Genomic DNA, 13,590 nt, shown 5'->3' with positions numbered 1-13,590 from the left:
TTTCCGACTTATTTTCTTCCACGTTAAAACATATTCTTAAGCCTAACTTATCTAGGGCGGCGAGGGGGGCGCAAGAGGGGCGAAATTCGACCAACGATGCGCATAAAGAGAGAGCTTTCTCCGTTACCGAAAGAAATAACGCTACTCAACAAAATTGAACTTTTTCTTTCGGCTGTAGAACAAAATGTTTTTTTCTGATAGATTTCGGGATTTAAAAATTTTTGTAGTACTTTATTATTTTTTTTATGGTTTCATTTTATTTTAAAGAATTTTTAAAATCTGGTATTTTTTTCATGATTTTTTTTAGATAACTTAAGTATTAACTATTTTTCACATAACTTAAGTATCTTATATCTCGTTGCATAGAACTTTGCAGTTCTAAAAAGCTGACAAATGCTGCTTTAAATCCGACCAGATACTTTGTATCTGCAGCTTAACGAAATTTGAAATTCAAATAATTTTTTGCGGTATTTTATTCTTGAAATTTTAACTTTAAAAGCTCGGGAAAAGTCGAAAAAAAAATAATTCTTGGCATGCATTTTTAGTTTTAGATATACGCATTAATTAGACGTCGTTTAAGTTATTGCTAATTAAAATCTATTGATAAACGGTGGAGTTAAAATTCGTTAACAGAACCTCAAAAATGAAAAAAATTGACAAAAAAATAGTGTTTAAAGGAGGATACCAAATGTATCACCTTTATTTACAACAAAACGGCACGAACAGATTATTATACAAATATGTTTATTCTTGTCGATTAGGTCGATTAGGCGACGATGTTTCAGGTACGAGTGCTACGTCAAGACTTTACTAAGGGCCGGCGGACCGAATTGCCCGTGCCCTAATACAAGTGAGGGAAAGATAGTTGAAGATACCGATAGCGAAGGCGAAAGAAAGAAGAAAGCTAGATGCATATATAAACCGCGATTCGTGTTTATATATGCGATGAAAAAAAAGTGCGAGCGATTGCAAGTGCTAGACCAGATCATGACCATAGCGAAGGCATTTTAGGGCAGACGGACCGAATTGCCCGTGCCCTACGCGATGCTACGAAATAGAGAGCGAGGGAGTGTTCGAGAGAACGAGAGAGCTGATAGATCGAGAGAGTGATTTCGAAAGGCGATAGAAAGAAAGGTGCGAAACGAAGAGACGAAAGAACGGTTGAAACGGCCATTACAGTGAGGGGGCGGGTGTAGATACATGTCGATTACAATTAGGTACAGTGGGCAGTGCAAATAACGAACAAATAACAGGAATTACTTTAAGGCTGCTCCACTGACTAAAAATACTAAATAATACTCGGCTGGGAGACCGAACAAATACTTTTTGGAAGGTTGCGGGTCCAACTGCCAATTGTTACTTTGTTACTTTAAGGCTGCACCACTGACTAAAAATACTAAATAATGCTCGGCTGAAAGACCGAACAAATACTTTTTGGAAGGTTTCGGGCCCAACTGCCAACAACAAAGCAAACGAAAAAGGGTTGAATTTTTGGTACCTGAACGTGTTACTTTGGCATTGGACCAGAACCGGTATTTTTCAGGTAAAATTAGTTATGAGTCATTTTGGTAGAACGGCTGCAAGTTGACCGTTTATCAAAATATTTTAATGAACAATGCCTTAAACGACTCCTAATTAATGCGTCTATCTAAAACTAAAAATGCATGCCAAGAAATATCCCGAGTTTTTAAAGTCAAAATTTTGAAAAATAATACCGCAAAAAATGATGAAATTTGCATTTGAAAGCTTAATATCTTCCAGGCGTTAAGCTGCAGATACAAAAGGTCGGAGTCGGATTTATAGCTGCGTTTGTCAGCTTTTCAGAACTATGCAACAAGATATAAGATACTAAAGTTATGTGAAAAATAGAAGCACTACCTATGAAAAAAACCAAGAAAATAAATAACAGATTTTAAAAATTCTTTAAAATAAAATGATACATATACTATGCACTACCAATCTTACTGGGTGGTATCGTATCGTATCGTATCTTTAAAATTGTGCCTGCCACAGATTTTCGTCCTTTGTGGGGGCGGAAGGGGGCGGGGCGAAATTCTGATATACACTTGTAGCAGTGTGATATCACATAAGTCTGGAAACCAAATTTGGTTTCGCTAGCTCTTATTGTCTCTGAGATCCAGGCGCTCATCGAGACGGACAGACGGACAGACGGACGGGCGGACGGACGGACGGACAGACAGACATGGCTATATCGACTCGGCTATTGATGCTGATCAAGAATATATATACTTTATGGGGTCGGAAACGTTTCCTTCTCTGCGTTACACACATCCACTTTTACCACAAATCTAATATACCCCTTAACTCTTTTTTGAGTACAGGTATAATAATAAAGTACTACAAAAATTTTTAAATCCCGAAATCTATCAGAAAAATTCATTTCGGTTCACAGCCTAAATCAAAAGTTAAATTTTGTCGAGTAGTGTAATTGGCGCTTCGCCTACTTTCATCAAAGAAACAAATAAAAAATCACGATCGTAGGTTGGTTTTTCCTAAATTTTCTTTCGTAAAAGCATTCTTTTGCCAAATACGAACAACTGAACGAAATTTGAGCCAAATCGTCGCAGCCGTTCTAAAAATCAATTTTTTCCGCGATCGGTTTTTTTTCTTACGTAGAAACATTCTTCGGCAAATACGAACAACTGTATACAAATTTAAACCAAATCTGCCCAGCCTTTCTCACGTGATGAAGCACTATACATTTTTATTTCTCCATTTTTATATATATGTAGATATACTTAACCATGGGAACCACTTCGCACGGCGAGTAGCCTCATATGCGGTGGAAACTTGTGGCGGAGGATGGGTGGGGTAGGTAAAGGAAGGATACAGGAATACCAAGCAAGTCTCCACACGCGGCGGATAGCCTCATACGTGCAGGGGACTTGTTGGTGGGTGAAAGAGGAAGGAGAATCTTGCTATGCACTACCAATCTTACTGGGTGGGTCTACAGCGTGCTGCGAGGAGCCTCAAACGCCCTGCAGGTACCGGCTGGTGGGAGGTGGGGAGAGATGCGAGGAAAGTAGCTCTCGAGCCGGCCGAAGCGCGGCTCTATTAATTTGATTTCCTCCCTCTCTGATGGCAGAGGGTGGCTCTGCCTATGCGGCAGTGTGATCCAGTTTCGGCTCTGCCAGTCTCCCTTGCGTCGTTGCATCGCATTCGTCTTCGCTTAGCTCTCTCTTGCGTCGTTGCTTGGGCTGTTCCCTCTTTCTCCCTCTAAGCTTTGGTTCGGATAATTTGTAGGGCGTCCCTAATCCTACGAAAAATATAATAGTATGGCCTTCTCGACCATAATCTTGTAAACTATAATGTGGCCTCCTTATCCTTAAAATAAATTCCTATCTACTGGTTTCATATTTACAACGGGTGTCCCTATCTTATCCTAATTATATATGGCTTACGGCTAATTACACTACTCGATAAAACGGAACTATTTGTTCTACCTCGAACCAAACCGACTTTTTCTGATAGATTGAGCGCTTTAAATTTTGTTATGTTTTTTTTTCCTGTCAGAACTTTTTTGGAAGAATTTTTGAAAAATCGTATTTTTTAAAGCTTTTTTCAGAGGTAGCGCTATTTTATTTCACAACACTGCCTATGCGGCAGTGTGATCCAGTTTCGGCTCTGCCAGTCTCCCTTGCGTCGTTGCATCGCATTCGTCTTCGCTTAGCTCTCTCTTGCGTCGTTGCTTGGGCTGTTCCCTCTTTCTCCCTCTAAGCTTTGGTTCGGATAATTTGTAGGGCGTCCCTAATCCTACGAAAAATATAATAGTATGGCCTTCTCGACCACAATCTTTTAAACTATAATGTGGCCTCCTTATCCTTAAAATAAATTCCTATCTACTGGTTTCATATTTACAACGGGTGTCCCTATCTTATCCTAATTATATATGGCTTACGGCTAATTACACTACTCGATAAAACTGAACTATTTGTTCTACCTCGAACCAAACCGACTTTTTCTGATAGATTGAGCGCTTAAAATTTTTTTATGTTTTTTTTTCCTGTCAGAACTTTTTTGGAAGAATTTTTGAAAAATCGTATTTTTTAAAGCTTTTTTCAGAGGTAGCGCTATTTTATTTCACATAACTTAAATATCATACATTTCGTTGTAAGGAACTTTTCTCTCATCGTATCATCGTCCTTCCGCGTACCGTCGCGACGGTTGACAACAACTGGAAAACGGATCTTCCTCAAAAGAAATCAGGGGTCGCGATGAGACCCCCTGTATAGATGCATCATGAACCAGATAGTCGCTATTTTATACACTCAAGTACTCTGTATATAAGCTTAAGCCTGAAATTATCCATGCAACGAGAATGTGTTTCCGCGAAACGTACAGACAGTAATTGCTTCAATGGGACGGGAGCGAATTAGCCGTCCAAGTTTCTTTTCGATCGAGTATTGTATATGAGAATACAAAAATTTTTAAAAATAAAAGATGATTTTGCTTCTTCAACAGCTAGGAAAGTACGGTTTTAATTGTTGTAAAATTTATTTAATTTCGTTTTAATTTTGACAATGGAATTGTCATTTTTGTTATGTGTTTTAATGAATTATCTTTTGTTAAAAAACGGGGTGCCGCCGGAATGTTTGCACCTGCTGGGCTGCAAATTTCTCTCGGCACGGCGCTGTATATATGTATGTACATACATAATATGTATGTATTACATGTATCGAATATGTATATAGAGAAAAAAGGAATAAATTGACTCCGGTTATATATGTATAGTGTTGAATCATGTGTGCCGCGACTCCCAAAGTCAAGACTGTTTTTTTTTGTTATTTAATAAATGAATTTCCGAATGAATTTTGACAGTGTTTACGTAATGAAGATTACGCACCCCAGAATATTTGAGTACTAGTCTTTAAGCTGATTTGTGTCAATCAAACGACAAATTAACAGGTAAGCAGGAACGTCGAATGTAACTTTACAGTATGTGTTTTTTTAATATCTTAGTTAAACCGAGCTATTAATATTAGAGTACTATGTGGAAAGAACAATGTAAAGGTTACAAAAGTAAAGGTAAAGTGTTACAAACATTTCCAAAGATAACGTTTCCTAAAATATACTAATAAAATATATTAAAATCCAAATCTCTGGATTTATCCTTGCGTTACATAGTGTAATGTAATAAAAAAAAAGATAATTGAATATTTAAAAATCTGTTGAGATGGGACATAGACATCCAAAGTAAAATTTTCGTTTCCGATTAAATTCAATATTGTCACGACCTTCAAAGTTTTATATTCATTAGCTATGAGTCCGTGCATTATTAATACTAGTCTATTTACATATTTTATTATTACTTTTTATTCGGCTGGAACCATGCTTTGATCTATGTCCGGTTTTGTGTCATCCGGATCCAAGCTTAAACACTCTGCAAAATAATGCTCCATAGATGAATATACATGCTCAAGTACTCCATTTAAGTCGTGACCTTCATCAGCATAGGTCTGAAATGTATGTATATTTTAACAAAAAAAAAAACATATTGTTTGATTAATAGTTATATGTTCAAGATTTTACCTGGTACCGATATAGAATATTTGCGTCTGTTAATGATTTAGCTAGCTGCACTCCATGTACATAAGGAGCAGTTGAGTCGGCCAAGCCGTGAATCAAAAAAAAAGAGTTTGATTTTATCAGACGAGCACGCTGCGTTGCATCAGCTTCAACGTATCCTTTATAGTTTTCAGCAGGCAATCCCAGAACACGCTCAGTAAAAGCTGAATCTAATTAGATAATATTTTATAGTGTTTTGTTCTTTATATTTTTGTTTTTCTTACTGTAATAAAGCCAATCTGCAATAGGGGATACAGAAATTCCACACTTAAACACATCCTGTTGCGTGCCAAGAACCATAGAGGTAACATAGCCCCCATAGCCCCATCCCCATATACCGACACGGGTTTCATCTAGAAAACTAATGGTGTCTAACAGGTATCTTAAATGAAAAAAATTAATATAATATTTTGAATGCTTGTTTTTATTAGCTACGAACCTTAGGACAGATATTTGATCTACAACTTCAACTCCTCCCAAATGACGATACAGAGATTTCTTGCTTTGACCTTTTGCTCCTCTAACATCCAGGCGGACATAAATAACATCATTTCGTGATGACATATATGTTCCCCAATCTATTCTAAATTTTTCGGAAACTGATACTGAGCCGGGTCGACCATTTCTAAAAATAAAAAAATTTACTTTACGCTCAACTTTAAGATAAGATTAAGTTTCAAATATATATGTTTTTTACATATAATTTTAAAAGGGTAGATGATTCCGTAATACTAAGTTTAGGAATTAATTTCTTTGCAGTGATCAGAAGCAGTGATAATTTTATTTTCATGACAGGTCAAAATCTAATAAGATCTTGTTTGAAATGATTAATAGTTTAGTTGACTTTTTTGTTTTATTTGTATGGACTGTACCAATTCATAAATGCTCGATCAATACTTCAGCTAGCTGTCATCTGAACTTAATTAATGTCAATTGAGCTTTATCTACACATTACACTTCCCCACACAATTTTTCAGCTTCGAACCAAACAAATTTTTTTAGATTTCGGGGTTTTTAATTGCTAAAAGACATTTTTTTTCATCAAAATTTTGAGATTAAAAAATCAGGAAAAGTTAAAAAAAAATTATATCCTGTATCCATATAGGTGCATTAATAAGACGTCGTTTAAAGTTTTGTTCGTTAAAATCTTTGGAGAAACGGCTGTGCTAAAATTGGTTGATCGACCCTTCGAAAATCATATTTCACCGTTTTGAAAGTTGAATTTTACAAACACAAAGGGCTTGGTGATATATAAAACCCGAGTACACTTAAAAAAAATCGTACTGTTGGCATTCTTTAGACAATTTTATTTTTTAGTAGCTTATTTTGTTGATATCTTCACGGATATCCATTCTTTCACCACGAATAAAAAATCCTGTGAAAGGTGGTACATTTTTCTTATCAACGTTATGTGTTTTGTTAATATATGAGCTTCAGTTTCTGAGTAAAAATTATGAAAGTCTTGCAGCTGGAGACGAGAATAGCTCGTTTCGTCAATAATAGAACTATAGGCAAATTTTTCATGTTAGCTATAAGTATTACCAATCTAACCACATTCCTGTATTTTATTTTGTAGTTGGCCCTTAACTGTATTTACTGTAATGAAATTCTTTGTTGTGTTAAAACACACTTGATGTGGACGGTTCATTAGAAATAACCAATGTGAATACATCTCAGGTCCTCAGAATTCCGGTGAAGCAAAAATCGGGTCTGCAAATCTGCCATATCAATGCACAAAGCTTGACAAAAAAAATTGACGGATGTTATATGTGTGTCCGAGACTTGGTATGTCCCCGGATTAAGTGACTCGTTAATTTAATGTAGTGGATACAATGTATTTCGTTCTGATCGTGTAGGGCATGCCGGGGGCGTTGCAATATACATAAATAATAAGATATCCGCAAAACTCCACTGTAAGCAAAGACCAGATAGTGCCATAGAATACATATTTCTAACGATCACCATCAATAGAAGAAAGATGCTTCTTGGTTGCATATATCGACCAAATCGAAACATTGACTACTCAGACCTGACATCACTTATTACTGACATTTCCTTGACTTATACAGACGTAATCCTAGCAGGTGACTTTAATTGTGATATTCTTAGAGAATCCTCATTAACAGATAGCATGTTGAGCCTTGACTTAAATATAGTGAACCACCAGCTCCCCACACACTTTACAAAAACCAGAAACACACTACTAGACCTATTCTTTGTCGAAAGTACTGACAAAATTCTACTATATGACCAACTCACAGCACCAGGATATTCAAAACATGACCTTATTTTCTTGACCTATGATTTTAAACCTGACTACCATAACTATGACACCTTTTACAGTGACTTCAAGAACATTGACCTTAAAAAACTACACACTGACAATGGCATTCTTGACTGGACATCAATACATTATATGTTGTCTGTAAATTCTCAACTTGCCCAACTTCAATCAAACATTGACTATCTTTACAGTCAAACGAACAGATAACTCATGGTTCAACCCGAAGATAAAGCTGGGTATCATCAAACGAAATGAGGCTTTTAAAAAATTTCAAAGATACAAGACTGAAAGCCACTTTAATATGTACAAATCATTAAGGTCAGGCGTAACTAAACTAATATACTCTGCCAAGACCGCCTTCTACTCGTCAAAGTTTAACAACACTCTGTGTAGTAAGCAGAAAAAGCAAATGATTAAAAGTATAGGATTGGCAAAAAAAACAAGAAATTCGCTAGTTAACATGGACGTAAATGAAGTTAGCAAAAAATTTAATTAGTTGTACCGGACCCACCACCAACCCTGAACTTGACATCAGCGCCCTATAATTATACTGTTCTAGCTTTAGTTTCTGTTGTGTTAGTCCTTGTGATGTTCTAGAATCCATTCTTAAGATTAAATCAAATGCTATTGGCCTAGACGATATGAACCCGAAATTTTTGAGAATAATACTCCCTAGAATCATCATGCAAGTTACTCACATCTTCAACACAGCCATTACCACATCAACGTTCCCGGAAAAGTGGAAGGAGGCTAAAATAATCCCTATCCCAAAAGCAAACTCTGCAGACTATAGGCCAATATCCATACTCCCGACCCTGTCAAAAGCGTTCGAGACCTTGGTAGCTGAACAAATAAATTCATTTCTTACAGAGCACACATTACTAAATAACAATCAATCTGGATTCAGAATAAATAGAAGTTGTACAACTGCAATGATACAAATTGTAGAGGAAATCCGTGAAAGAATGGACGACGGAAATGTAACGTTCCTAACTCTTCTTGACTACACTAAAGCTTTTGACTCAGTTGACCATCGCACCCTCATCGCAAAGCTTCGCGAATCCTACAACTTCTCTGACTCAGCAGTATGGTTGCTATCGTCCTATCTGCTAAATAGGAGCCAGGCTGTTGTTGCTGAAGGGAAAATGTCGTCCTTTGCCTATGTTAAGTGTGGTGTCCCACAGGGATCAGTAGTTGGCCCGTTATTGTTCTCAATTTATATAAATGATTTGCCAACAGTCCGACTGTAAAGTGCACATGTACGCCGATGACGTCCAATTATACGTAAGTCGACCGTTAAACCGAACTGTTTTGGTGTATAAATGTTACCAATACGAGAGCTTGAGAAAATTAGTGCGTGGGCAACCAACAATCGTCTATCTTAAACCCAACGAAGTCAAAATGCTTGATTATATACAAAACAAGAAAAAATAAATGAAACCATATTAAGACGTGTAGAATTATTTAACACTCCCATTAGCTGCAGAGGTAGCGAACTAATTTAGGCTTTATCATAAACATAACTCTAAAAAAATCTACGTATGGTTTTAAGAGCACTTTATATTACCAAGCAATTTATACCAGTAAGAATCCGGATGCAAATAGCAAAAGCATACCTAGTACCTGTACTCACTTATGGGATTGAGGCATTTGGAAACTGTGGGGCTACGCAAACAGGCAAAAGTTAAGCGTGTGCTTTAATAACACTAGTCGACAAAACGAACTTTTTTTTCCTCAAGGATCCAAACCGACTTTTTCTGATAGATATGGGGCTTTACAATTTGTCGTAGTAATTAAGGTTTCTCTTCATGGCAAAATTTTTTGTTAAGAATGTTTGATGTCTGGTATTTTTTTTAAGCTTTTCAAAGGAGCACTTGTTTTTTACATAATGCAATACCTTTACGTCTGGTTTGCTATTTTGAAAAGATAATTAAAACAGTTAGAAGTTGAGCTCAAACACTTTGTGATTTCAGCTTCCCTGTCTGGGAAATATAAAGCATTGAAATGCAAAAATGATGATTATCGTGCGGTATTTTTTACGAAATTTTGACTTTAAAAACTCAGGAAAAGTCGAAAAAAAATTATATCCTGTGTCCTCTATTTTTTTGTGTATAGGTGCATTAATTTGGCGTCGTTAAAGGTATCGTTTAACGAATTTAAGCTCTACCGTTGATCCATAGATTTTAATGAACAATGCCTTCAACGACGCCTAATTAATGAGTCTATCTAAAACTAATAATGTTGGCCAAGAATTGTTTTTCTTTCGACTTTTCCCGAGTTTTAAAAGTCAAAATTTTGAAAAATAATATCGCAAAAAATGATGAAATTTGCATTTGAAAGCTTAATATCTTCCAGGCGTTAAGCTGCAGATACAAAAGGTCGGAGTCGGATTTATAGCTGCGTTTGTCAGCTTTTCAGAACTATGCAACAAGATATAAGATACTAAAGTTATGTGAAAAATAGAAGCACTACCTCTGAAAAAAACCAAGAAAATAAATACCAGATTTTAAAAATTCTTTAAAATAAAATGACACCATAAAAAATAATAAAGTACTACAAAAATTTTTAAATCCCGAAATCTATCAGAAAAAGTCATTTTGGTTCACAGCCTAAATAAAAAGTTTAATTTTGTCGAGTAGTGTAATTGGTGAAATCTATTGCATATATATTAATACCATTCATATCTTCATTAATCAGTTATTGGCAGTAATAAACCTGCAAAAGTTTTTGCGAACTAGTTAACTAAATATATCAACCTCAGCTGAACTTCCTGATTTTCACCAATTATTAATTGTTTAACAGTAACTATAAAAATAAAATAAAAACACCTTATTATCAATATGAACTAGTTTCTAAGTTTCAATATTATTTGAAAAAACCGACGAAATCAATTTTTTTTTAATATATGTATGACGCCGACCGACGATGACCTTCAATACTTCAATATATCGACACAGAAACAAGAATACCAGATCTCGTAGCGTAAATGATATGTGCGTGTGTGTTTTATTCTGTAGGGGTGAAATACATTGGCTTAGGTCTAACCTCAACTATTTAGTTACTACATACCGCAGTCTTTCCTCCTACTCTTTTGGTCTCGTCAATCGGAATAACCCGAAGCGGGAAGCATGGCTTGACTTCTTAACTTTATTGTGACCGCAGGTCACCCAGATACCTAATTTCTTCAGAAATACTAGATGCGAATACTATCGATCGTTAAAGCTAATCCGTTCCGCGACATCCCGATCCCCGTGACGCAGCTGCATTCACCACGTACAGTACAGCTAACTTGGAGACGGGACGCATCATAAGCTTGGATCGATCGTCGCTGGCCACGCGCACCGCCGCTCGTCGTGGTACTCCGTCCACTCCAGCATACACCTCCTCAACGATGCCTCGCCTCCATTCTCTCCTTGGTATGGCAGGATCGCATACGTACACGAGATCTCCACGACGCATTGGCTCGACGTGCTCGCACCACTTCTCCCTGCGTACAAGTGTAGGTAGGTACTCATGTACCCAGCGTTTCCAGAACCGATCTCTCATTATCCGGACAATCCGCCACTATTTCCTTGTGGCGAACTTCTTAGGCGACTGACCATCGTCTCCTGGAAGGTCCGGTACGCCGGCTGCTCCTTTCAGCAGGTCGTTCGGTGTCAATGGGGCTTCCTGATCAACCGTGACTGGCAAGTGTGTGAGCGGACGCGAGTTGACAATGTTTTCCGCCTCAATCAGGAAGCTTGCCAGCACGTGCTCCTTAGGAGCCACCTCCTTCACAGTATGCGCCAGCACCTTCTTGACGCACTAGACCATTCTCTCCCAGACGCCTCCCTCAGCTGGGTTTGCCGGACAGTTGAAGATCCATTCGACTCCTCTGGACGACAGTTCGCCCTGGATCTTCTCCGGTTCGAAGACTTCGTCGAATTTCCTGGCCTCTCTGTCAGCTCCGACGAATTCTTTCCGTTGTCGCTTCTCATCCTGACCACAGGTCCACGGCAGCACATGAAGTTCCTTATCGCGATGATGCACGAATCTGTCGACAAATCATGTGCCATTTCCAAGTGGATGGCCCACGACTGGTGAATAGTGCGACCTACCTCTTCTCCGTTCGACGTCCAAACGTCACCATCAGCGGCCCCAAATAGTCCAGGCCGGTATACTTAAATGGCCATCCATTGGCCTCGAGCCGGTCCTCTGGCAAGGGACCCATCATTGGCTGTCTTGGTCGTGCTCTTCGTAGTTTGCAGATGTGGCAATTGGTTACTATCCTCCGTAGTAACCTCCGCAAGTTGGTTATCCAGAACCTCTTCCGGATCTCGCATATGGTCGCATCCAGGTTTTGATGCCGCATCTTATCGTGGTAATGACCGACGATCATCTCTGCCAGTGCGTGTTTGTGCGACAGTATGATCGGGCGCCGCGCACTGAATGGCATGCACGCGGCCGCATCGATCCTTCCACACGCACGTATGACTCCATCTTCGTCGACGTATGGCGACAGCCCTCGTAATTGGCTGTCATTTGTGACAGTCTTCCGTTGCGTCTCCTCAGCGAACGCCTCACTTTGCGCCAGCCGGATCAGCATGCGCTCTGCCTCGGCGCACTTAGCCGCAGTTAGCCCGTATTCGTCGCTCTTCTCACGGTGTCCGCGACACCGTCGGATAAGCCGGAGGACCCAGGCAGTGGCCCTGACCAATCGGTAGTAGCTTGAGAACCTCTGCAAAGATATAAAGGAGTTTGCTATAACCAGCGCAAACTCACATGGCATCTCTTCTTCATCCGCGGTTCGCGGGTAGCCACCATCACCCGAAGAAGAAATCGGCCACTCCTCCTCAGGTTCCCGTAGAAAGGGAGGCCCACTTAGCCAACGTGATCCTTGATCCAGATCCACGTGGATTTGCGGCCGCGTCGCATCGTCTGCCACGTTTTCAGCGGACAGTATCCATCTCCATTGGGATACTTCTGTGGACTCCAGGATCTCCGCCACCCGGTTTCCAACGAACTGCTTGTAACGCCGGTGGGTGCTGCTTATCCAGTGCAGAACCGTTTTGGAGTCGGTCCAGAGTACGCAGCTGCTGATCGATACACCGTGCTCCCTTTTTACGGTGTCCATCAGTCTCGTTCCCAGTACGGTTGCTTGAAGTTCCAGTCGTGGTATCGACATGGTCTTCATCGGGGCACATTTCGTTTTGGAACATACAAAATGTGCCTGCACATTGCCGTAATCATATGTGGCTCTCCAGTAAGCCACCGCAGCGAACGCCGATTGGCTTGAGTCCACGAAGACGTGCAACTACAGATCCCGCACGAATCCGACGACAAAATAGTGGCGCGGACATCGGAATCCTCTCACGTAGCTCATCCCTAGCCGCCAGCTCTCAAACGCTGTGGCCAATTCTGCTGGCAGCGGCTCGTCCCAGTCCACTCCTCTCCGCCAAATCTCTCTCATCAGAACTTTGGCGGTCACCAGGTAGCAGCTCAAGAATCCGATCGGGTCAAAGGTAGACATGACGAGGCTTAGGAACTCCCTTTTGGTGGGGGCACGTTCCCCTGTCATCACGCTGCTGGCCACCCGATGGTACTTGACAATGAATTTGAAGTCATCTGTAGCCGGCTGCCAGAACATGCCCAGTATCTTCTCCTCAGCTTCGGTGCATTCAACATTCATATTGGATCCTTGTGGGTTCAAAGCCTTGACCACACTTTCCGAACTGGAAGAG

The 13,590-nt window shown here is 39.4% G+C and overlaps 2 protein-coding genes across 3 annotated transcripts; both read right to left on the bottom strand.

Annotated features, from left to right (window-relative positions):
- Positions 1-4,089: 4,089 nt before the first annotated feature.
- On the bottom strand, positions 4,090-6,229 carry LOC121405303 (venom dipeptidyl peptidase 4-like). Of its 2 annotated transcripts, XM_041595934.1 has the most exons (5): positions 6,026-6,229; positions 5,811-5,968; positions 5,551-5,756; positions 5,331-5,477; positions 4,090-5,255 (listed from the first exon to the last, which is right to left on the bottom strand). In XM_041595934.1, exons 1-4 carry the CDS (start codon positions 6,148-6,150, stop codon positions 5,334-5,336), a joined length of 633 nt encoding a protein of 210 aa, XP_041451868.1. In that variant the 5' UTR covers positions 6,151-6,229; the 3' UTR covers positions 4,090-5,255; positions 5,331-5,333. The 2 variants fall into 2 exon arrangements, with proteins under 2 accessions (XP_041451868.1, XP_041451865.1); XM_041595931.1 differs by having other exon boundaries at positions 4,091-5,477.
- Positions 6,230-11,092: 4,863 nt separating this feature from the next.
- LOC121405306 lies at positions 11,093-13,034 on the bottom strand. Its single transcript, XM_041595941.1, has 4 exons — positions 11,968-13,034; positions 11,676-11,903; positions 11,454-11,609; positions 11,093-11,357 (listed from the first exon to the last, which is right to left on the bottom strand). Exons 1-4 carry the CDS (start codon positions 13,032-13,034, stop codon positions 11,093-11,095), a joined length of 1,716 nt encoding a protein of 571 aa, XP_041451875.1.
- Positions 13,035-13,590: the final 556 nt, after the last annotated feature.

Source organism: Drosophila obscura, unplaced genomic scaffold (genome assembly GCF_018151105.1).
Source record: "Drosophila obscura isolate BZ-5 IFL unplaced genomic scaffold, ASM1815110v1 contig_138, whole genome shotgun sequence".
NCBI lineage: Eukaryota > Metazoa > Arthropoda > Insecta > Diptera > Drosophilidae > Drosophila > Drosophila obscura.
The sequence above is the reverse complement of the archived record's forward strand: the minus strand, read 5'-3'. Positions and strand labels throughout refer to the sequence as shown.

Bases quoted from the DNA above. Each gene is read 5' to 3' on its own strand.
- LOC121405303 (XM_041595934.1), bottom strand. From the start codon at position 6,150: ATGTCATCACGAAATGATGTTATTTATGTCCGCCTGGATGTTAGAGGA. The intron at 5,969-6,025 runs GTTCGTAGCTAA...TTTTCATTTAAG, and splicing joins GATCAAATATCTGTCCTAAG to ATACCTGTTAGACACCATTA. The intron at 5,757-5,810 runs GTAAGAAAAACA...TTATCTAATTAG, and splicing joins TGCAGATTGGCTTTATTACA to ATTCAGCTTTTACTGAGCGT.
- LOC121405306 (XM_041595941.1), bottom strand. From the start codon at position 13,034: ATGTCGATACCACGACTGGAACTTCAAGCAACCGTACTGGGAACGAGA. The intron at 11,610-11,675 runs GTGCGTCAAGAA...CGTGCTGGCAAG, and splicing joins GTCTGGGAGAGAATGGTCTA to CTTCCTGATTGAGGCGGAAA. The intron at 11,358-11,453 runs GTTCGCCACAAG...ACTTGTACGCAG, and splicing joins GATGGTCAGTCGCCTAAGAA to GGAGAAGTGGTGCGAGCACG.